The sequence below is a fragment of the Amaranthus tricolor genome, chromosome 2 (genome assembly GCF_026212465.1).
Source record: "Amaranthus tricolor cultivar Red isolate AtriRed21 chromosome 2, ASM2621246v1, whole genome shotgun sequence".
Taxonomy (NCBI): domain Eukaryota; kingdom Viridiplantae; phylum Streptophyta; class Magnoliopsida; order Caryophyllales; family Amaranthaceae; genus Amaranthus; species Amaranthus tricolor.
In genome coordinates, this window is record NC_080048.1 from 16,228,918 (window position 1) to 16,251,768 (window position 22,851).

Below are 22,851 nucleotides of genomic sequence, written 5' to 3' on the forward strand. Positions count from 1 at the left end.
ATTGCTCAGTACTATCAGCTAATTCGCTTGGGTTTTGAGGTAAATCAGCTCCCAAAAAATAAACTACTAACCTTGCTTATGAATTTCTTGACGTTTTAAGATTTCATATATATGTAATATGTTGCATCAGTTTGGTTACAACAGGACATTCATCCCATACTACCGCTCTATCTAAAAACTTGCACAAATTCTCAAATTAGACAGTTTTACAGTGGGGCTATTTCTATTGGGCTTAATCTTAAATTGTTCAATTATAACCTTAATGTAATCACTTGCAGTGTATAAGTGATCACATTTTATAATGTCAGAATGATCGTATAACTTAAAATAATTACTTACAATCTTAAAGTGACAAACTATATCCTTAAAAGTGTTTTTTTTTTATAATTATAAAGTGATCACTTTAAGATCTTTAAGTGATTAAATTGAAAAATTAGCTGATTATATGGATCCGCCACATGGTGAAACAGTCTCATACAATACTTACTATAAAACTCGTATTTTATGTTACTTGGACTCGGGTACTGTTGTTGGATATTGATACCCGTTGAAGTGTTGGATACGTCTAAATATTCAATTTTACGCTTAAAATAAAGTGTCTAAGTATCATACCAATATTCGAGTATCAAGGATCGAAAATAGATATGTGAAACAAAATAAAGAGCCCGAGTCACATAGCGTATACCACACTGATTTGTTACTCTAAATAAATTTGACCACAAATAGTTACTAATTTATAAAAATATCATAGTAAGATCTTTGTTAGATTCATCTGATTTTAGATTTACATGATTAGAATCATTCATGATTAAAGTTGAGCCTTTGAAAACGCAAAAATCAAAACAGTGCAAATATTAATATAGTTGGTAAGTATTAAATTTGAGATTTGTGTATACATTTTACAAATTTGACTATTCGCCTCATTCAATTATTATAATTTTATCTTGACCGAACTAATATTTCTAACAGGGATACAAGAACATCATGGAAAACTGCCAAGAGAATGCCATGATCTTGAGGAAAGGAATCGAAAATACTGGTCGATTCAACATCATATCTAAGGACATAGGAGTTCCACTGGTGGCATTCTCCTTAAAGGATAACAACCTCCACAACGAGTTTGAAATCTCAGACATGTTACGTAGGTTCGGATGGATTGTACCAGCTTACACCATGCCCCCAGATGCGCAGAATGTGACAGTACTGCGTGTGGTTATCCGAGAAGACTTCTCTCGAACCCTTGCTGATCGGCTAGTTGCTGACATCGAGAAGGTTCTGACCGAGTTGGATGCTATTCCTGCTCGTGCTAATGCTAAGTTAGCTCTTGCAACTACTGAGGCCGATGGTGATAATTCTATGTCAAGGAAGAAGACTGCTTTACAGATGCAAATGGAGGTTTGCAGTATTTGGAAGAAGTTCGTTGATGAAAGGAAGTCGCGAACTAATGGTGTTTGCTAAATCTAACCATTATATCCTACTTATGCTATGTTTATTTAATTTTCACATTATAAAGCACTCGTGCATTGGTTTTGACCAAGATTAAAGATCTTTTTTCCTTTTTTTTTTTTTTTGATGTGGGTTAGTTGAGTATGGATCATGATTGAATGATCAATTCATGAATTTCTCTGATTAAGGGGATTATTAAAATAGAATTCTATAAATACTTCTTTTTTCTAATTGATAATATGACATTATCATGATGAGAAGGATATACAAAAATGTAGTAATAGCACTTTGGTGCTGTGATAGAAATATTTGTAACTGAGACGAACAAACTTATTGTTATATGTCGATGATTTTGAGTTGAATAATTGTGTTATGTGTAGTGCTTATATTGTTTTTTTTTAATTATTAGTAGCTTTTTACAGAATTTTTTGGTAAGATTTATCTTTATATATACACTTTTGTGGAAGTGGTATGACCCTTCTTCAAACCTATGCACTAAGGGTATGGTTTATGGACCAGATTTCCCTTATTAAGAGAAACATCTTATTAGTACCTCTTAAGCTCATATTAATAAAGAATGTCCACCGAAAAAAGATAAATAATAATGATTTAGTGAATATATATATAATAAGACATACTATGACACACTAAAGCGTTATGTGTAATGATGAATGAAATAAGAATTGAAAAAGTGCAAATGTCCATAAAATCATAATGTGTAAATTCAGTGTTTGGGTTTGAATTAGATACGATACCAAATCAAACCAAACAAAATTAGGTTAAATTTTAGTCAAAATTCAAGTTAGATTTTTTAATGTTCAAATAAACCGAATCGAATTTTAAATTTACGATTCAAATTAAGCCATGAATACACCAAAATTTAAATTGCGTCGGAATTTAACCACTTTGACTAGAATATCTAATTTCTAGAAGTCGGCTCTTAGTTTCCAATATAAATTCATACATGTTGCAGATTAAAGCAGTAGGCAACTCTTAAATTAGCTGTAGGAAATAAATTTAATATCTATAATAACATGTGGCAATATAGTGGAGTAGTATTAAAGGAAACTAGGGTTTCAATTAGATCAAGTTAGGACTTTTAGGCTTTTATTTGGGTTATCTACTTAAAAAAATGAGCAATTATTTTTTAATGTTGGGCCTAAATTTCGGTGTATGTTTGAATTTTTTGAAAATTTGAAAAAAATAAGACAAACAAACAACTTATTTCTCAAAATAAGCTCCGTGAAAACTTATTTCCCAAAATAAGCGTCCGTACATCCAAACTAGTGGTTTGGATAACTCGCTGTTAGTAACAGCGAATGAGGAAAAAAAAAATTAAAACCCCAAAGTCGCTGTTACTAACAGCGACTTTGGGGTTTATATTTTTTCCAGTCCTTCTTCCTCATTTCAGTTCGTGCATTACTTCAACTTTTACGATTTCTTCTTCATTCCTCCATTTAAATCACATTCAATCCTTCAACTAAAGTCATCAAATTTGAAGTTTGTACCACTAATTAGTTCTGTAATCTTCCTACATCGACCTAAGGTACTTTTTTTGTGTTTTTTTTTTTTCATATTTTCGAAAAATTAGGGTTTATTTTTCAATTTTGGTTTTACTGAATTTTATTCAACTTTCACATTAATGTAGGTTCAAAAGCTTGCAATTAACTAAATTTTGTTGATCTACAGCTTATTGAAGTACGTTTTTATTTTAAATTTTGTTTGTTCGAGAATTTGTTGTTGAATTTAAATTGTATAGAGGTCATATATTTATGAACATGATGGTGATGTTGAGTTTGTATGTGCTGTTGTAGAAATGGATTCATTTCGTGTGACCGTTGTATGCTTTTGGAATGGTTCTATTCGATCAACTAGTAACAATGTTAAGTATGTTGGGGGAAGACGTAAACTATTTGCATGCAACTCATACATGGATTTGAATGAATTTAAACATTTTATATGCTCTAAGATTGGCATTGACACTACAAGAAGTACTGTTAATTTAAGTTTTAAGTATAATATGAGTGGAGATTTGTTAGCTTTTCCGGTTGAGGATGAGGAGGCTATAGATGCGATGTGGGAGTATTCAAGGTCTACCCCTACTCCTTCTTTAGAGTTATATGTAGAAGAGGTACCCCTAGGGAATGAAGATATCAACGTTGTGGAAACAAATGCATTCATGAATATAACTTCTTCTGCTCCTTCTCATACGCCCTTCCCTACCCAAGAAACCCAAAATCCCTTTATGCCATCTTCCTCTTGTCCTTCTAATGAACCCAATCAACTTCAATTTCAAGTCTCAAATGATGATACTTTTAACTTAGAAGATACAAATGAGCCTTGGGATGATGTTAAAAGTGAGAGTAATGAATTCGTTGAAGCTCTTTCTGAGGATGATTTGGTTGTTGACGAGGAGACTCTTTGCTAATGACATGACCTTAGGAAACATCCCAATAATCGTTGCTCCTTCACTCTATGCAATAGTTCCCCCTCTAGATGAACACATTAAGGACAACTCTTGGAGGTCTTGGGATTGTGATACAACCTACACCGACGAAGGAGAGTTTCAAAAGGGTATGATGTTTGATAGCAAGGATGTCTTGTTGGACGCGGTTAGATTGTATCAAATTCGTAGGAACGTTGAATACCGAACTGAGACTTCAAATCAAACCGTGCTCACGTTGAAGTGTAAGAGAGGGTGTGGTTGGAGGCTTAGGGCTAGGAAGAGCTCCTATTCACCATCATGGGAGATTGTTACGTATAAAGGGAAGCATGGGGGTTGTGTATTAAGTACTGAAAATGTGTCAGCTGGACACATTCATTTGACATCTTCCGTGATTAACAATCTTATTAAAAATTGTGTTGCTCAAGACCCATCAATTAAGGTCTCTGTTGTGCGTCAAATGGTGAAAGACCAATTTGGTGTCGAGGTGACCTATAAGCGAGCATGGTGTGCTAAACAGCAAGCCCTTCTTCCATCTATGGTACATGGGAAGATTCTTATCCTCTTCTTCCACGATTCTTGAAGGCACTCCAAGTTTCAAACACCGGGACCGTAGTTGAGTGGTTCTTTAAAGAAGATAATGATGTCGGTGTGCACGTCCGTCCTAGTATTAGAACTTTCCAATGCATGTTTTGGGCCTTCCAACCTAGTATTGAGGGATTCAAGTATTGCAAACCCGTTATTGCCATTGACGGAACACATTTGTATGGTAAGTATTGCCATACGTTGTTGACCGCGATAGCCCAAGATGGGAACAAGGGAATCTTCCCGCTTGCCTTTGCTTTGGTCGAAAAAGAATGTATAGCCGCGTGGTCTTGGTTTATGGCATGTGTTCGTAAGCATGTGATGCATAGTCCAGGGTTATGCGTTATTTCCGATAGACATGCGGGCATTCTAGCAACCATGGAGGAGCTGGAATGGCAACCTCCGAACGCCCATCATAGGTTTTGCTTGCGGCATTTGTTAAGTAACTTCAACCGCCATATGGGTAATGTGAAGTTGAAGAAGATGTATGGAAGGACTGCAGAGCAAAGACAACCACATAAGGTCGTCGAGGGATTGAAGGCCATTGCTGTTGCTAATCGTGAAGCACTTTTTTAGATTGATCAAGTTGGTGAAATGTCTAAATGGTCAATATGTCACGATGGAGGGTATAGGTATGGTGTTACTAATACCAACTTGGCTGAAGTATTCAATAACGTGATGAAGGGTGTGCGTTTCTTGCCTATAACCACTCTTGTGGATTTCACCTTCTATCGTGTTAATGATTACTTTGTTAAAAGACGCGAGAATGCGAACGCGTGGCTAATTGGGGGAAATAAATACACTTCACAGGCCACTAGGATTATAACCCGTAACACCGAGAAGGCAAACTACCATCAGATCGTCGCATTTGACTACAGACGAGGCCTTTTCCAAGTTAAGACTGGACGTGGTAATAGAGGATCCGCCAAGGGTGGTAAAATACAAAGTGTAGATATGAGATAGATGAAATGCACTTGTAACAAACCCTCCATATATCACTTACCTTGTTCTCATGTTCTTGCCGTATGTATTAAGCGACACTTATCCTACGAGCGTTTTGTGGACTCCTGCTACACGACCCAGAGCTATGTTAACACATATGCATCCATATTCTTGCCGTTGATTGATAAGAGGTCATGGCCTCAATACACCGATTTTGAGGTGCTACACGATCCTGATCACATTCGTGGATTAGGAAGACCTAAGTCCAGGAGGATAACGAACGAAATGGACGAAGGATCGCGGAGACGCAACGCTTGCCGTCGTTGTGGTAGTGACGCTCATAACACTAGAACTTGTACGTCAAGGTAAACAGTACTTGTATTTGATTATATCAACCAAATAAATAACTTAAGTAAACAAATTAGTACGTTTTAATTATTTTTTGCAATACATAACGCTTAATTATTGTTGAATTGCAGCATAGATGGATCCAGCAGCTCCAGGCCCTGTCGACCATAGTGTTGAATTGCAATATAGAAGGAGGATTAGCATTTGAATATTGTTTGTAATTAATGAACATTTGTACATACTCAACATTTGTATATATTTTAAAAGTAGTATCACACGTTTATTATGAATGAGATGCTAAGTACTCAGACTTTTCGGCGATAATACCTTATGTTACCTTTAAAAATTGATTGAAAAGAAGAAGAATGATGCAAAATGGGTATAATGAAGTATGGAAAATGATGGAAACTCCAAAAAAAAAAATTAAAGGTTAAAGTCACTGTTAGTAACAGCGACTGAATGAGTTGACTGGTCAACTCATTTAGTCGCTGTTACTAACAGCGACTTTAACCTTTAATTTTTTTTTTTTTGGAGTTTCGCTGTTGATAACAGTGAAATATCCCGAGGCTAGGCTCGGTTGTACGGACGCTTATTTTGGGAAATAAGTTTTTACGAAGCTCATTTTTAGAATTAAGTTGTTTATTTGTCTTATTTTTTTCAAATTTTCGAATTTTTTTTGTTTTGGTTTTCCTCCTGTAAAATCAAATCCTAACTAGAAATTTTGGTTAGCAAAATTATTATTTAAATCCAAATCATACTAAAACTAGATGAAGTCAAAATTATTATTCAGTTGGATTTTGATTCTATCCCAAATACTTCCAGACCTACTTATCAGTCATCAACAATAGTAGACAATTCTATAAAATCCAAATTTTAGCTCCCTCTCGAAATTCTATTTTGATATAATTTTCATATATAAGTGCTCTATAGATTTTATAAAATAAGTGCATTTTAGTAAGTATATGAATTTTTATAATCCTAATATAATGTTTTTAAGTTACACTTATATGCTATTAAAAGCCAATATATAAACTTTTTCTTATAATTGAGACTATTATTGTGGGATCAGACTGTAAGATCGTAGAATCGTAGAATCGTGATATGATCATATACTGATATTCTTGATCTTAGTAGGATCATGCGATCCTACCATTATTAAGATTCTACATAAGATCTGGATTGCTAGCCTGTTTTTAGATTATAGAGTCGTAGAATAGTATATCAGAATAGAGATTTTAATAACCATGATGGGGAAATTGTTGAAGATATAATGGATTGAATTGAAGTTAGGTGACTTCAATGGAGAGTAGCCACTGATGTGCTATGTGATAAAGAGTTTCCAACTAGATTAGAAGGTAAATTCTACCGAGTTACAGTTCGATCCGCCTTGTTGTATGGGATAGGCAGTTAGAAGATATATGAGTATAAGATAAAAGTAGTTGAGATGATAAAATGTGAAATTAGGTTTTTAGGGAGAAACATAGGGTTGCACCCATTTCTGCAAAGACGCGTGAAAGTAAATTGAAATAGTTTAGACATGTGCAAAGAAAGTTCACTAACCTATACGTGAGCAAGGTGAAAACATCACGATTGATGGAGAAGTCGCATAGGCCTAAGAAAACTTGAAAGGAGCAAATTAAGAAAGATATGAGCGAGTAACACCCTCTAAAGGCTTGACTATAATAAAATTAGTTGGATTAGTCGTATTTGTGTCTTATTGGATGATCATCTACACCTACACCTAACCTATGTCTTGTTTATTAAAATGAACTTTATGACTGTTATTATATTTCTTTGATTATGTAATTAGCGTTTTATCTTGCATTGTCTTGTCGTGTATTTTGTTTTGTCTTGTCTTGCTTTTCTTTTCTTTGCAGGTTTTTTTTGAGCTAAGACACTCTTTAGTTATAACCTCTTTTATAAGTATGGTTTGTCTTTTTCATCTCTTCCAAAACCATAATGATAACTTCTATGAACAATATGCACTAAGGAACACATTATCAAAAGATCCTATCACCTTAAAATGCTTTTGGATTTTGAATTTCTTAAGTGAAAAAAAAAAGAGACAGAGAGATTGCTAAATGTCAATCATTTGTCCCAAACAAGATAAGTGAAACAGGGATCCGAAAAATCAAACTGGGCATTTAGTAATTTTACTTTTTTCCAAAGCTGGGATTTTTGTTAAGTGGCCACTTGGATAGAGGATATGAGTCTATGACAAAGCTCGAGTGGCTTCCCTAACAAGCCAATGCTGGCCTTAATTGAGGTCTGGTTTGATTTATCGTTTGCAGGTGATCGAACCAACTGAAGAAAGACAACTCGGCTTGTTTGGGTGAAAATGAAACTAGTTTGGCTTCGTTTTCTACTAATTTTCTATCTAGAGGTTATTTGACAGCATTGTTGATCTTAATGCTCTTGAGGTTATGAGTCTATGACAGCATTGTTGATCTTAATGCTCTTGAGGTTATTTGATTGTGTTTGGACTGAGGGTGAACTAAATCTATATCTAGAGCATGTGCATTTAGCTTCAGAAACATAATACCTTTCCTAAAATCCTTGATCAAGGTAAAATCTTGTAAATCGAACAAAAAATGAAACACATTAAATAGTACTCTTAACCTCATGTATTACTACAAGATTCCGACAAATGAGGTGAACAAACAATATAGTTTCTTGGCTGCAAGCTCTAGCTTAAATTAATACTGCAACAAGAAATGGTGAACACAATAGAAAAAAAAAACTAAAATAATACTATCACTCACTAGAATCACTACCCATAGCCATCAAAAACTCTCCTTCACAAACCACGTCACCTCCAACATAGGCTTTGCCCTCCATTTTTGCTATACCAAAGCGTTTTTGTAGCTTAATAAGTGTCATTCGCATCACCAAGGTGTCCCCAGCAATCACTGGCTTCCTAAATCGTACTTTGTCAATGCCAGCAAAGAAGAAATTGTCACGGGAACCACCAACTTCTGGTTGCAACATAACCAATCCACCAACTTGTGCCATTGCCTTAAAATAGGTAATGATGTAGTGTTAATCAGTGAGCTAAATATTCGGGTCTTTCCAAACAGAAGACTAGCTAAATAAAGCAAAAATGATCAACTAAGATTTTCTACCGACAACAACATTTCTCAACCCCAACACCATTAAATGGTTCCTATCATTTTGGAGGGGTCAAATGTATGTAACCTTACCCTTGATAGTGATAACAAAGAGGTTGTTTGTAATTGACCTTTGGTAACAAAGGTCATCGCTTCACACAGATAAGAACACCACATAATCTAATGAGCCATTTTAATGTACTCCTTTTAAATATAGTCCAGATTGTGAACCAATTGATTGAATTCACGAAGCTAACTTCACATAGCACAAAGGTTTTGAGCCATAGAAAGTCGATTTGAAATGTTCTCACAAGAATGCAAAGAAAAACCTACAGACACCTTATAGTCTCCGAACCAATATACCATTTCAACTAATCTCCTTTGCATGATTTGACTTTGGTACTACCGTTAATAAAACAAATGGTTCAGGTAGGCCCATTCACGAAGATCATATGATGCTCTCAAAATTATATGCAATTGCTTCATCTCTTGCATGCTCATACTAGTACAGTATGTCCACCAAAAAAAGAAGAAATATTGTTATTAACTCTTAGGCTCCACTAAAGTTCTAAACCACTTCTTTTAGATGAAGGAAGTCACAAGAGGATCATGTGGTATTGGTAAAATGAACAGCCTTCCGTTTTTAAGGTCTAACAAATAAATCTATTCCAATGCATGAGGGTAACGTCACAAATCTCATGTTAACAAAGAAAACTCCTTACCAACCAAAATTATCTTGAACATTACCTAAAACTACACAAGCTAATTTAAATTCGCAACAACGATCTACATATCACATCTCACCTCAAAACTCATCAACTAAGTTATTATAGATAATAAACTGAAACGATATAACTTTAATAAAAAGAAATCTTACAAATTGAACAGTATCATATTTATAAGCCAAACACATGTAACAGTAGCTTAATGTCAATCCTCATAAAAATACCAAAAGAAAATCTAGAAATAGAATAAAAAATCACCCAATTTAACAATTAACATAGGTAGCTTAATGTCAATCCTCATAACAACATTGCATCACCCTACCACCACTAAGCGGCTTTCACCTAGGTGGAGTAATGAGGAAATCGAATATCATCATCCCAATGAGTCTCACTTAAGGCAATGTGTGCGTAAGGTGAGAAAGAAAGCAGGCCAATACCCTCATTACGAGGAGGTCACGATCGAAGGGAGCCCCACATAACGGGGGGATCAAATATATACAGTCTTAATCTTGTAATAACAAAGAGACTGCTATTAACCCTTCTTGCAAACATTATCTTCAACTCCATAATGATAAAGTGCACATGATATTGAAGTAAATGTTGATTGACAACAAAGATAAAACTCAAAACAAAATGCTCTTAGAAATAGTATAGTTATAGAGTAAATACCTCAACCATAAGAACACCAGGCATAATAGGCCTCTCAGGAAAATGTCCAGGAAAAAAATTATCATTAATTGTCACATTCTTTATTGCAACTGCTGAAACTCCTGGATTATACTCTATCACTCTATCAACTAGCAAAAACGGAAACCTAAACACACAGATTCCACAATCAAAATTCTTAAACCCTTGCAACAAAATAATTCAAAGTAAAACAGAAAAATGAAATGCTTTAATTCAAGAATATACAAACTCACCGATGAGGCAAAATGTCACGAATTTGATTAATATCCATAACTGTTGGAAATGCCGGAAATCCTGTAACAACAGATTCAAAAAATAAGTAAATTGAATACTTTTAACATCAAATAAAACCATTAGATTGACTGAAAGAAAGCGAACTTTTTTCGATGGGAGTTTCATCAGTGACGCTATCAGAAACGTCGGAAGAAGCGAATGTGACGAAAGAAGGATGATTAATGGATGAAGATGAGAGAGAAAAAGATCTGAAAGTTAAAGGAGAAATTGAGGGGGTAAAATTCGTTGAGAGAGTGAAATTCGAACGATTGGAGAGAGTAGAGTGAGGTTTGATGAGAGAGGAGAGTGAGTGAGAGAGAGTTGAAGACGCCATTGTTGAACAGAAACAGAGATCGATAGAGATTGAGGTAGGAAAGTAACAGATAGAGTATGAGTGAACTCTGAAAATGGAGTTCAACTGAAAAGAGAATTCCAGATACGAAAAGGCGACAATTACGAGGATTAATTGGAGTTTGCTTTTTTAGATTTTTTATGTATAGTCTCGTATACTAAATAATTGAATTAAATAAGATTATTTAGCATTTTAATTCCAAATATAAGATTGGGATAAACTTATGTTCCAAAGTAAGCTTTCGTACGTCCAAGCCTAGCCTCGGGTAAGTCGCTGTTAGTAACAGCGAATTAAGGGAAAAAAAAATAAATAAAAAGTTGAAAGTCGCTGTTAGTAACAGCGACTTAAGGAGTTGACTGGTCAACTCCTTAAGTCGCTGTTACTAACAGCGACTTTTAGCTTTTTTTTTTTTTTTTAAATTTAAAAACTAAACTAGCCGTTGTTAATTAGAAAAATAGCCGTTAGAATGTGAAAATAGCCGTTGTAATGTTGTTGTATAAATAGGTCCATCATTTCTTATACTTCATTTTATCCATTCTACATCATTCTTATTCTTTTCCATCAATTGTTAAAGTTAACATAAGGTATTTTGTTAGTTTTATTATTGTAAATGTAAACATTATTTTTGAAAGTTCACTAACGTTAATATATTATATGTATTATGTAGATGTCAAAGGAGCATTGTATTGAAGAGCTTTGTGATTGTGGTTATGAAGTTGAGATTAATACTGATTAGAGCGACTTCGATCCAGGGCGTGAATTTGTTACTTGCCCTTTCTACTTGGCTGACGGATTAGGATGCACATACTTTCGCTGGATTGCTCCGGAGGGTACAAAATGGCAGAGAGACTTAATAATACGGCTTGAGAAGGAAAAACAAGAGCTTAAAGATGAGGTATTTAATCTAAAGAGACAAATGGATGATATGGCACATAGGAAAGAAGAGACTGAAAGAATTATGAGAAAGTTAACTAAGCCTTCTTAGTTACGGACGCTAGTTTAACTTAATGCATGAAGTATGTAATTGGATTTGGATTTGTTGAACTTGCTTGAAATTGTGTTGAATGTTGAATAGCAACATCCTTATTTGAATATGATTGTATGTTTTTGATTAAATTTATGCTGCATTGTTCGCGGAATGATTCATCGCCCAAAAGTTTGAGTAGTTAACATCAATTCACTCATAATAAACGTGTGATACTACGGTAAAAATATATACATGTACATATATGTTACAATTTACACACAAAAGACCAACAGTTACAAATGAGTATGTACAAATGTTAAATAATTACAAAACTATTGTAATGCTAATCCTCCTCCTGTACCCTGTCTAATTGTGACGGTTTACGACGCCTCCTACGATAGTAAGATGCAGTCGCATGACGCTCGGGTAGGGGAGGAGATTGATAGTTTGATGATGTGGCACCCTGTGAGGACCACGCGGGAATATTCTTTTTCGACCAAAGCAAGACCACGCGGCTATGCATTCTTTTTCGACCAAAGCAAAGGCAAGCGGGAATATTCCCTTGTTCCCATCTTGGGCAATCGCAGTCAACAACGTATGGCGATACTTACCATACAAATGTGTTCCGTCAATGGCAATAACGGGTTTGCAATACTTAAATCCCTCAATACTAGGTTGGAAAGCCCAAAACACGCGTTGGAAAGTTCTAATACTAGGACGGACATATACACCGACATCATTATCTTCCTTAAAGAACCACTCAACTACGGTACCGGGGTTTGAAATTTGCAGTGCCTTCAGGAAGCGTGGAAGAAGAGGATAAGAATCTTCCCACGTACCATAGATGGAGAGAAGGGCTTGCTGTTTAGCACACCAAGCCCTGTTATAGGTCACTTCCACACCGAATTGGTCTTTGACCATTTGCCGGACAACAGAAACCTTAATTGATGGGTCTTGAGCAACACAATTTCTAATACGATTGTTAATCACGGAAGATGTCAAATGAATGTGCCCAGCTGACACGTTTTCAGTACTTAAAATACAACCCCCGTGCTTCCCTTTATAAGTAATTATCTCCCATGACGGTGAATAGGAGGTCTTCCTAGCCCTAAGCCTCCAACCACACCCTCTCTTACACTTCAACGTGAGCACGGTTTGATTTGAAGTCTCAGTTCTGTACTCAACGTTCCTACGAATATGATACAATCTAACAGCGTCTAACAAGGCATCCTTGTTGTCAAACATCATACCCTTTTGAAACTCTCCTTCGTCGGTGTAGGTTGTATCACAATCCCAAGACCTCCAAGAGTTGTCCTCAATGTGTTCATCTAGAGGGGGAACCAGTGCATAGGGTGTAGGGGCAACGATTGTTGGAATGTTTCCTAAAGTCATGTCATTAGCTAGAGCCTCCTCGTCAATACCAACATCATCCTCAGAAGGAGCTTCAACGAATTCATTACTCTCACTAATAACATCATCCCAAGGCTCATTTGTATCTTCTAAGTTACAAGTATCATCATTTGTCACTTGAAATTGAAGTTGATTGGGTTCATTAGAAGGACAAGAGGAAGATGGCATAAAGGGATTTTGGGTTTCTTGGGTAGGGAAGGGCGTATGAGAAGGAGCAGAAGAAGTTATATTCATAAATGCATTTGTTTCCACTACGTTCACATCTTCGTTCCCTAGGGGTACCTCTTCTACATATAACTCTAAAGAAGGACTAGGGGTAGACCTTGAATACTCCCACATTGCATCTATAGCCTCCTCATCCTCAACCGGAAAAGCTAACAAATCTCCACTCAGATTGTATTTAAAACTTAAATTAACAGTACTTCTTGTAGTGTCAATGCCAATCCTAGAGCATATAAAATGTTTAAATTCATTCAAATCCATGTATGAGTTGCATGCAAACAGTTTACGTTTTCCCCCAACATACTTAACATTATTACTAGTTGATCGAATTGAACCATTCCAAAAGCATACAACGGTGACACGAAATGAAGCCATTTCTACAACAACACATAAAAAATCAACATCACCATCAACTTCATAAATATATGACCACTATACATTTTACATTCAACTAATAATTCTGGAACAAACTTTTAAAAGTGAGGATCAATGTAAATAACAACTACATTTGACATAATCATAGAGCTCAAGTGTAAATGCCCACTACACATGACATACATTTTAAATTCACCACCAAATGAAAAAATTTATAATAAAAACGAACCTCAATTAGCTGTAGATCAAGAAGAATTACGTAATTGGAAGCTTGTCAACCTACATTAATGTGAATATTGATTAAAACACAACAAACCCTAATTTTTAGAATATTGAAAAAAAAACCAAAAAAAATTACCTTAGGTCGATCTAAGAAGACTACAACACTAATTACCGGTACAAACTTGAAACTTGATGACCTTAGTTGAAGGAATGAAGATCCTTACAAGGTTCGAATGAAGAAGGAGAAAGTAGAGAATTGCGGGAGAAAAACTAAATCGCGAAATGAAGTGAGGAGGAAGAAGGATTCTGGAAAATTATAAAGCTAAAAGTCGCTGTTACTAACAGCGACTTTCAACTTTTTATTTTATTTTTTTTTCCCTTAAGTCGCTGTTACTAACAGCGACTTACCCGAGGCTAGGCTTGGACGTACGGAAGCTTATTTTGGGACATAAGTTTATCCCAATCTTATACTTGGAATTAAAATGCTAAATAATCTTATTTATTTCAATCTTTCCCCGTATACTCCTGTTTGACAATAGAGGGGGTGTTGACGTAACGAATTGAGAATTGTGAGAATTATGTTGTTATATTTGAGATGATATGTGGGATACGACTTTAAGAAAAAATATCTTATATTTGGTAAAATTTTAGAATTAAATGGGATTTAATTAAAAATACTTATAAAGTTACCAATTTTTTCTTATTATATCTTGTCTTTTTTATTAATGACAATTTACCAATTTACTTCATTATTGGTAAAATTGTCATTTTTATACAAATTTAAGTCTCATCCCAAATGTCCTCTTACTCTCTAAGGCATTAAAAGGTGATACTCGAGGAGTTGAGACTTGAAAGTCTCACATCCATTCCCCATAGACAAACATGGTACTTTGTTTAATTTGAGTCTCAACCCCATTCTCTCATGTCAAACACTCCCTAAAGCTTAATTTAGTTGGTGCTATGTTTGAGAATTAATATTTCCTTTTAAATTATGAATTTTAATAATAAAATTATATATGAAGAATTTGAGAATGACAAGGTCTAGAAGGTCATTCTCAAATTATCAATTTTAAATACTTTAAAAACAATGGTGAAATTAATCCAAATCCAAATTTAAAATTTTTATATTGCTAGACAATAAATTTGAGCCAATTTCAAATTTCTAAATGAAATCATCATTCCCAAACATGACACTAATAATTTACGAATTATAACCTTACAGTTTAGCACTTTTGCGAATTACAGCCTTAATGTTTATTTTTTGCGAATTACAGCCAGTAAAGTATTAAAGTTTACAACTCAGGCTAACACAAAAAATTGCGACCATTTTTGTGGTTGAAATTTTAGGTTAAGTGGTCGGAGTTCACCTTTAAACTTTGATACATTGGTGGCTATAATTCGTAAAAAATAAACATTGAGGTTGTAATTCGCAAAAGTACTAAACTTTAATACTATAAGTCGCAAATTATTCATTTACTTATAAATATTTGTATTAATGTTTTAATTAAAAATTAAAAAAATTAAAATTAATAATATTTACCGAATAAATAAAAAATCACTTGATTATATTTTCACATAATATAAGAATAAAATACAAACTAAGAGTATTTGATAAATAATACCATCAACTTCCAAATGAGAGATATATCAAAGATACGAGGGACTTGAATATGTGCATGTCTAGCATTTGTAGTTTTTTATGTATGAGACTGGATGTAATTAAGTTAAGCGCAAGCTTTTCTGGTACCAGGAATTAGTAGATGATCAGTGTACTAGTTGGGAGTTTTTCATTGCTATCTAACCTTTTTTTGGATACGAAAACCCCTTATGACTGCAAAGAGGTATAAATGTAAGTTGGCAGAGAGGGTTGCCTTTAGGGACCACTTTTGATATTCATGTCAGTAAATATGTAAGAAGAGTACCAAGACTATCCAATTCCAAGTGATTGCTTGTGCCCTTAGCTTAGATGGACATCTAGGTTTTGTTTATGATGTGAGACCTTTATGAGTTAGTGCTTCAACATATGTAGTAGGAATCAATGCTAAGTTCTCAATAATAAGCACCTCATGACTTTTATTAGGACCACATTATCTTTAGTAACTCTCCAACTTAACTTACCACGTATCACATCAATCATTATTAAAACAATAACTTGCGTAAAGTCAGCTTCATTTAGAATCTCATCTAAGTCTTATCATTTCAATACACTGGCAAGACTATTAAATTGGTGATAAATGAGATACTCTAAAATGCTTAAAACATTTAAGTGTATCTTATGTGCACAAAGACGCTCATTCCACCTCATCATCAGATTATTTTATCCTTATGTCTTGTAACTGCCCAGAAGGCCATGAGAAATCAAATTATAATATCACTGATTCCCTTTTAATTTCAAATATCATTCTATCTAGCTAACGCTTTAAAGCCGTCACGATTCTTCTTCGCATTATCATCCAATTAAAGCATTCATCACTCTATATAAGCATTTAATGAGACAAAATGTCTTAACTCAATAGTGCTCCCTCGAATCAATCCTTAGGCCCTTACATGCAAATTTGTTTACGATGATTATTATTTAACTATCCACTTTAATACAAAGTTATCGACTTATGTATGAATAATATATCATGTCTCAATGAAATACAAAACTCAAAGGACTTGCGAATGATAATTTTCTCCTCTGATACTCAAACTCAAAATCACCCATATTTTATCCAAAGAGCCACTTCAACTAGTTTCTCTTTTTTTTTTCGACAAGCAAATAGTGATTTAAAGGTCGTTATCACTCGGCAAACATGAAATACTATATTCATTATGATGAGATTTGGATGCTTACAAAAATCAAAATCAAAGACAGGGGACCCTTATAGTATATAATTCATCAAAATATATATAAAGTGATTACTAAGGCTAATAGGTTGACTATCGTTTCACTCTTAACTGATTCTCAAGGTCTCACTACAAGCATAAGATGTTGGGTTTAGAATTAACAAATATATTTTACATTAACCAATTTAAAGCATCAGTCGCAATCACCATATGAGATTGAACACGTTTATTGGTAGACACGATTATGCCCCACTAAAACTCAACACCAATGTTACTATAGCTAATTACAAAGGTCAAGAGCCTCAACCTAGTAAGAATTATAACTTCAAATGGAAATATTAAGGCAATTCTAGTTTGAACAACAATACAAATGTGATAATTTAGTTCAACAGATATATCATTATCTTTAAACACTTAGAGACATTGAAAACAATCTTTTAACTTCAACTCATCACTATATGAAGAATATATCAGTAATACTCTTATAGATCATGGTTTGAAATTGGGGGTTAAATTCTCAAACTATAAACTCTTAACGTGCTCTCGAACTTCTCCTTAATACTTAGGTTTTAACGCATCTATACTTTAACTATGACCGCACTATTATCATCAACTGGTGATTAAAACTTTATTTATAAGATATCGCATACAAGACCCCTTTCGTTCCTTTACAATATATCGAACTCTTATTACACTTTAGCTTTTGTCCGTATTTAGGTTCAAACTACTTACGATCATACTTGCACAATCATTAAACATATGTAAGAGAATTATGATCACCACCTTCTATGTTATGATGAACGAATGCACTTGACAAAGGGAATGCTCAAGCAGATTAATAAACAGTGGGTTCATGTATAGGATTAATATCAAAACTCGTAAGCTTTATGAAAACAATTAACATGAACAAATATTCAGACACATAAGATTAAATTTCATATAATCATCACAAGCAAGAGAAAGTTCCCGATCCAACCAACTTCTCTAGAACTTCATCATTCATACTTCACATCTCCATAAGGACTACTTATAATACAAGTCGAGTTGAACCAAATACTCAATAATTTCATTATTTCTTGATAATGCATAATTCAATTCTACTGATTTATTAAATCATGTCATCATTCAAACCACCATCATAATTTTTTTTTATTTATAATAATAACACACACGAGAATGAGTCTCACAACAAGCTAAACAAACTATATATTTATCTATGCACGTGCAATGATGATCATTATGCATGAATATGTAATATGCACCTATCCTATATCTACCCACTCTCACGAATAACTTCTAACTTTAAACAATTTCTCAACGATTTTGAGGACACAAAGCATCGAAAATAGGGACCAGTGGCTCTGCTAACCACCTGTAACACCCCAGAATTTAGAACAATGTTGTAATAAATGAATGAACTATATGTATATTAATTAAATACAATTAATTAGATATAATTTACCTCTCAAATGGATATATCCATTTGTATTGGATCGGTCCTGCAATCCATGCCACATATGCCAAATGGATAGGAAGGTGTTCCATGCTACAGAAGAATATGGGCGGAAATATCGTCTCTAGTTTGCAGATGATAACTAGAATATCTTCTTCTATTTTCCTCAAATCCTTTACAAATAGCTTTGTGATTGTCAAACTTCTAAAATATAAGCTCAACTTGGTAAGTGCTTCCCAAACCTTCACCGGTAGCTATTCTATGAATACAATTGGAATTAATCGTTGTATGAAAACATGACAATCGTTACTTTTCTTGCCGAAAAATTGATGATGTCAATATTCCTTGCCATATTAGACACAACCATAAGGAAATCTTATGCTTTTCAACCATTGAAGCAAAGCAACAGTCTTGTAACAGACTGTTCTTTCCTAAATATAGGTTTAATATAATATAATATAATAGTAAGTAATGCTAAAGCGGAAGTCTATCGAACCGTTATTATTGCACAAAAAAAAATAGTATTTTCAAAAAAGACAACAAACTTAAAACATTAAAATATAACTTTACATATTACATCTTGCATCAGTACATAATTATCGTTATTACATACCCATTATATAAATTACTTACATACTATGTCCTAATATCACATAGACGATACAATAGCTTCTTATAACCTCATGTAAAGTCACCTGCAGCATCTGCTCCCATTATAAGGGAACAGCCGATGGGAATCGGTCAGCTAATAAGCCGAGTATAAAAACTTGGCAGTATAATACAAGTATGCAAATATGTGCATTTCAATAAGTAATTTGCAAAATAATTTATGCAATAAAGAGGAACTTCTGGTCCTTCTGCTTTAGTACCAGGGCGTGATTTACTAACACTTCTACTTGAGCGTTAGGGCATGAAATCCGATTACTTATTTAATGAAAGCAACACATATGATTTTTGTTTAATATATGTAAGGGCCTGTTAGGGTGAGGTAACCCAAAACCCCTAACTTAGTGGGAGTCGTCACTCCTCTAGTACAATGTTGCTCAGCCATAGGTCAGGTTAAATAACCTTATTGTGTTCGCCGTATTTTACGTGCCGGAAAACACGTCCCACGTTTTTTACATGCCGGAAGCATGGTTCGACATTTCCTTACTATCATGCCTTTTTATTATCATGTTACTGTTTCCATATAAATGCAACATTACAATAACATATAATAGAAATAAATTTATAATAACAATTTAAATATAAATAATCATTTATTATAAGACTAAACCAAAACTTAAATGGGTCTTTAGTATTTATTTGTAGATTAATTTTCATTTGTTTTATTATTTTCTTAATAATCAATTTCTTAAATGTCTATTTATTATTAATGATAAAATAAATAGTTCCATCATAAATAAATACTAAAAATATCTTTAAAAGGACATATTGGGTTTATTATAGATCCTAGCCCATTTATCAAAATTATTAGAAAATAAAATAAAATTTTATTTAATTAATTTCTTAATAGCTTAGTTTTAGATTTAGTACATGAATAAATAATTTCCTTAAGATTAAAATCCAAACAAAATATTTTAAAAATTAACTTATTATTAAATGAGTTGCTGTGTATTTTTATTCACCAAAATAACAGAATTTGAATTATTTTGTTTCATTTTTCTTTCTTTTTGCCTATTATAACAATTTAGATTATTAATTTATTTCTTTAAAATTTAAATATCACAAAGTTTCACAAAAATTATTTAAACGAAAAATAATGTGCAGTAATAGTGAAATAAATTATTTTTCTACAATTATATATTTTTAACCCAAATTATGAATTTCCTTATTTTATGTGTTTTTTGAGAAAAAATTAATAATAATATTTATTCACAACTATAATTCACAAAATTAATAAAAAAATTATATCTCATACATATTTTATGTACAGAAAAATTTTCATTTAAAAAATTATAATATTTACTATTTTAATTAAAATTATTTCAGATTATGCGGTTTTAGGAAATTAAAATGAATAAATCATATAAATTAATTTACAATGAATGAAAAATCACCAAAATTTACATAAAAATTAAAAATTTAATTTATATATCATAAAAAAACATATAAAATTTATGGGCATAATATTATGTAAATAAATATATGTAAGAATTTATACCTTAATAATTTCACTATTAATCGGTTTCCTTATTTGTAGAATTTCTAGCCATAAAATTAACTTTCTCCCCTTGAATTTCTATAATTAATACTAAATACTATTATTAGGAAATTTTTGAGGAATTTTAGGAAATTTTCTAGGGTTTTTAGAGATTTTTAAGGAATTAGTTTTTTAATTTTTGATTTCTTCCTTTTTTTTTCCTACGGTTGCTCTCATGCATATATATAGAACTTAATTAATTATCATTATTTTTTCCCTTAATTTAGAAGCAAAAAGAATAGAGATAAGGCAAAAAATGAAAATCCTTAACATCATGCCACCTAATTCTATTTTATGCCAACTCAAAAGGTTTTTAAGATATTTTCTTTATTATATTATATTTTATTTTATTTTATCATAAAATAATATAGGAAATAAAAAGATTAAGTTATTATAGGTAATTTAGCTATACTTAATATTTAAAATACAATATAATATTAAATCGAGGGAGAGAAGAAAAAATGAAATCACTAAATATAAAAAAAAAAAACTTATAATTTAACCCTAATATTTTATTCTAAGAGAAATAAAATATGTAAAAAAAATCAAGAACTTAAGAACGATTGGAATAAAATTCCAAATGGCATTAGAAATAATAAAACGAAACGATTATTGAATTTTTCAACATATTTTATGATTAAGAAAAAAAGGTATGTTACAAGTCTATTGGTCATTTAATGTATATGAAGCTTTCGAAATAAACGTTCCTATATATAATCAAAATTATTATTAATGGTAAATTCAAAATTATAAAACATTTGGTAGTACACGCAGTTACAGGATGCAATTCTGCATATATACCAAGTTCACGTAGAACACTAATTTTAAGTCTATTTTAAATTTTCAAATGAAATTATTATTTTCAATGTAGCACTGTAATGTTTTATTTTACTTGAGTTCAGCTAAATTTAATATAGAAGTATTAATAATCAATATCAACTTTTCTTCCTTGAAACCATTAATAATATTAGCATTTTGAGGAACAACCATTGATAATTCAGCCTTTTATATAAGGAAAAATTACCCTGAATAATACGAACTTTCACTGATTTTCCTACAGTAATACGAACTTTCAATTAACCATGAATAATAGGAACTTTTATACATATTTCCCGTTGGCATACCAGTTTACCTGTTACTAGTAAACTTACACATTCTTTTTAAAATCTTTTTTTTTTCCTGATGAAACTTAGTAAGGAAACATAAGCATTGAAGAAACTAAGTAAGAAACAGTAGCACAACACTCATCTTCCTCACGCAGAGCAGAGCACTCATCTTCCTCATGCAGCGAAAATTAGGGCTTGTTCTTCAATCATCTTCCTCAAGCTCGTGATTTCCATTGATTCTTCTCATTCATGGTTAGTTAATTCTTCTCAATTACAATATAAATCCCTAAATTTTGTTTTAATCCCAAAAATTAGGGCTTGTATCCATTTAGGCGAAAATGGATGAAATTATGTGTCAATTTATTCAAAAATGGATGGATGTTTGTTTCTATTTTGTTAATCCATACATGATTATGGTTTGATGTTGATTAAAAATGTTTATGCCTTTGAGTATGTGTATGGTATATGTATTTAGCTATTTTGTATTTAGTATAATGTGCTGGATTTAGTTGGATGTTTGATGTTGTGCAGAATCATAGATTGAAATTACATGTTGTACATGCTGCATTCTCAATTGATCAACCCCAAATCAGAAATCAGTGCACACTGCATTCTCATGAAAATGATGTACATGCTGCATTCTCAATTGATCAACCCCAGATCAGAAATCAGAAACACACTGCATTCTCTTGAAAATGATGTACATGCTGCATTCAACATTAATCAACCCCATATCAGAAATCAGTGCACACTGCATTCAACATTGAGGGCTGAGTAGTTCTTTTTTACACTGCATTCTCAGAAATCGGTACACACTGCACAACCTCAAACATTGTGATTCTGAGTAGCTCAAGGATGAGGGGAACAAGGAAGAAAAGTAGGACCCTTAGCTTCTTGTAGCTGACATTAGCCTTGGTATCCATTGTTGAAATAAATTTTAGACCTGGCATTATATGATATGAATTTTTTTAGCTACTCAAGGCAGGCATTTTTTTTTTCTTATATCACGATATTTGTTGTTTAATCTGATCGTTTGGGATTAAAGTTTTGACATTATTATTGTTTGATGATCTTTACATGGGATTGTTTTGGATTACGACTAATTATTTGCAATTTAAAGAAAATCGAGGAGGGTTTTTTCTGAGAATTAAAAAAC

The 22,851-nt window shown here is 32.9% G+C and overlaps 2 protein-coding genes across 2 annotated transcripts in view; one reads left to right on the plus strand and one right to left on the minus strand.

Annotated features, from left to right (window-relative positions):
• LOC130805050 (glutamate decarboxylase) overlaps nt 1–1,808 on the plus strand; it is a 13,038-nt gene extending 11,230 nt beyond the window's left edge. The window contains exons 6-7 of the mRNA XM_057669649.1: nt 1–39; nt 970–1,808. The exon at nt 1–39 is cut by the window's left edge and continues 14 nt beyond it. Coding sequence (XP_057525632.1) covers nt 1–39; nt 970–1,458 — 528 coding nt within the window. The 3' untranslated portion in view covers nt 1,459–1,808. The remainder of the gene's footprint in view (nt 40–969) is intronic.
• A 6,550-nt stretch (nt 1,809–8,358) lies between these two features.
• On the minus strand, nt 8,359–11,028 carry LOC130805051 (uncharacterized). The gene is made up of 4 exons (XM_057669650.1): nt 10,662–11,028; nt 10,517–10,577; nt 10,266–10,410; nt 8,359–8,779 (listed from the first exon to the last, which is right to left on the minus strand). Exons 1-4 carry the CDS (start codon nt 10,888–10,890, stop codon nt 8,519–8,521), a joined length of 696 nt encoding a protein of 231 aa, XP_057525633.1. The 5' UTR covers nt 10,891–11,028; the 3' UTR covers nt 8,359–8,518.
• Between the last annotated feature and the right edge of the window lie 11,823 nt (nt 11,029–22,851).

What these genes read in the sequence shown, in the direction of transcription:
- LOC130805051 (XM_057669650.1), bottom strand. Translation starts at nt 10,890, where the DNA reads ATGGCGTCTTCAACTCTCTCTCACTCACTCTCCTCTCTCATCAAACCT. An exon ending in TGAAACTCCCATCGAAAAAA is followed by an intron (nt 10,578 to 10,661) that starts GTTCGCTTTCTT and finishes CTGTTGTTACAG; the next exon opens with GATTTCCGGCATTTCCAACA. An exon ending in CGTGACATTTTGCCTCATCG is followed by an intron (nt 10,411 to 10,516) that starts GTGAGTTTGTAT and finishes CTGTGTGTTTAG; the next exon opens with GTTTCCGTTTTTGCTAGTTG.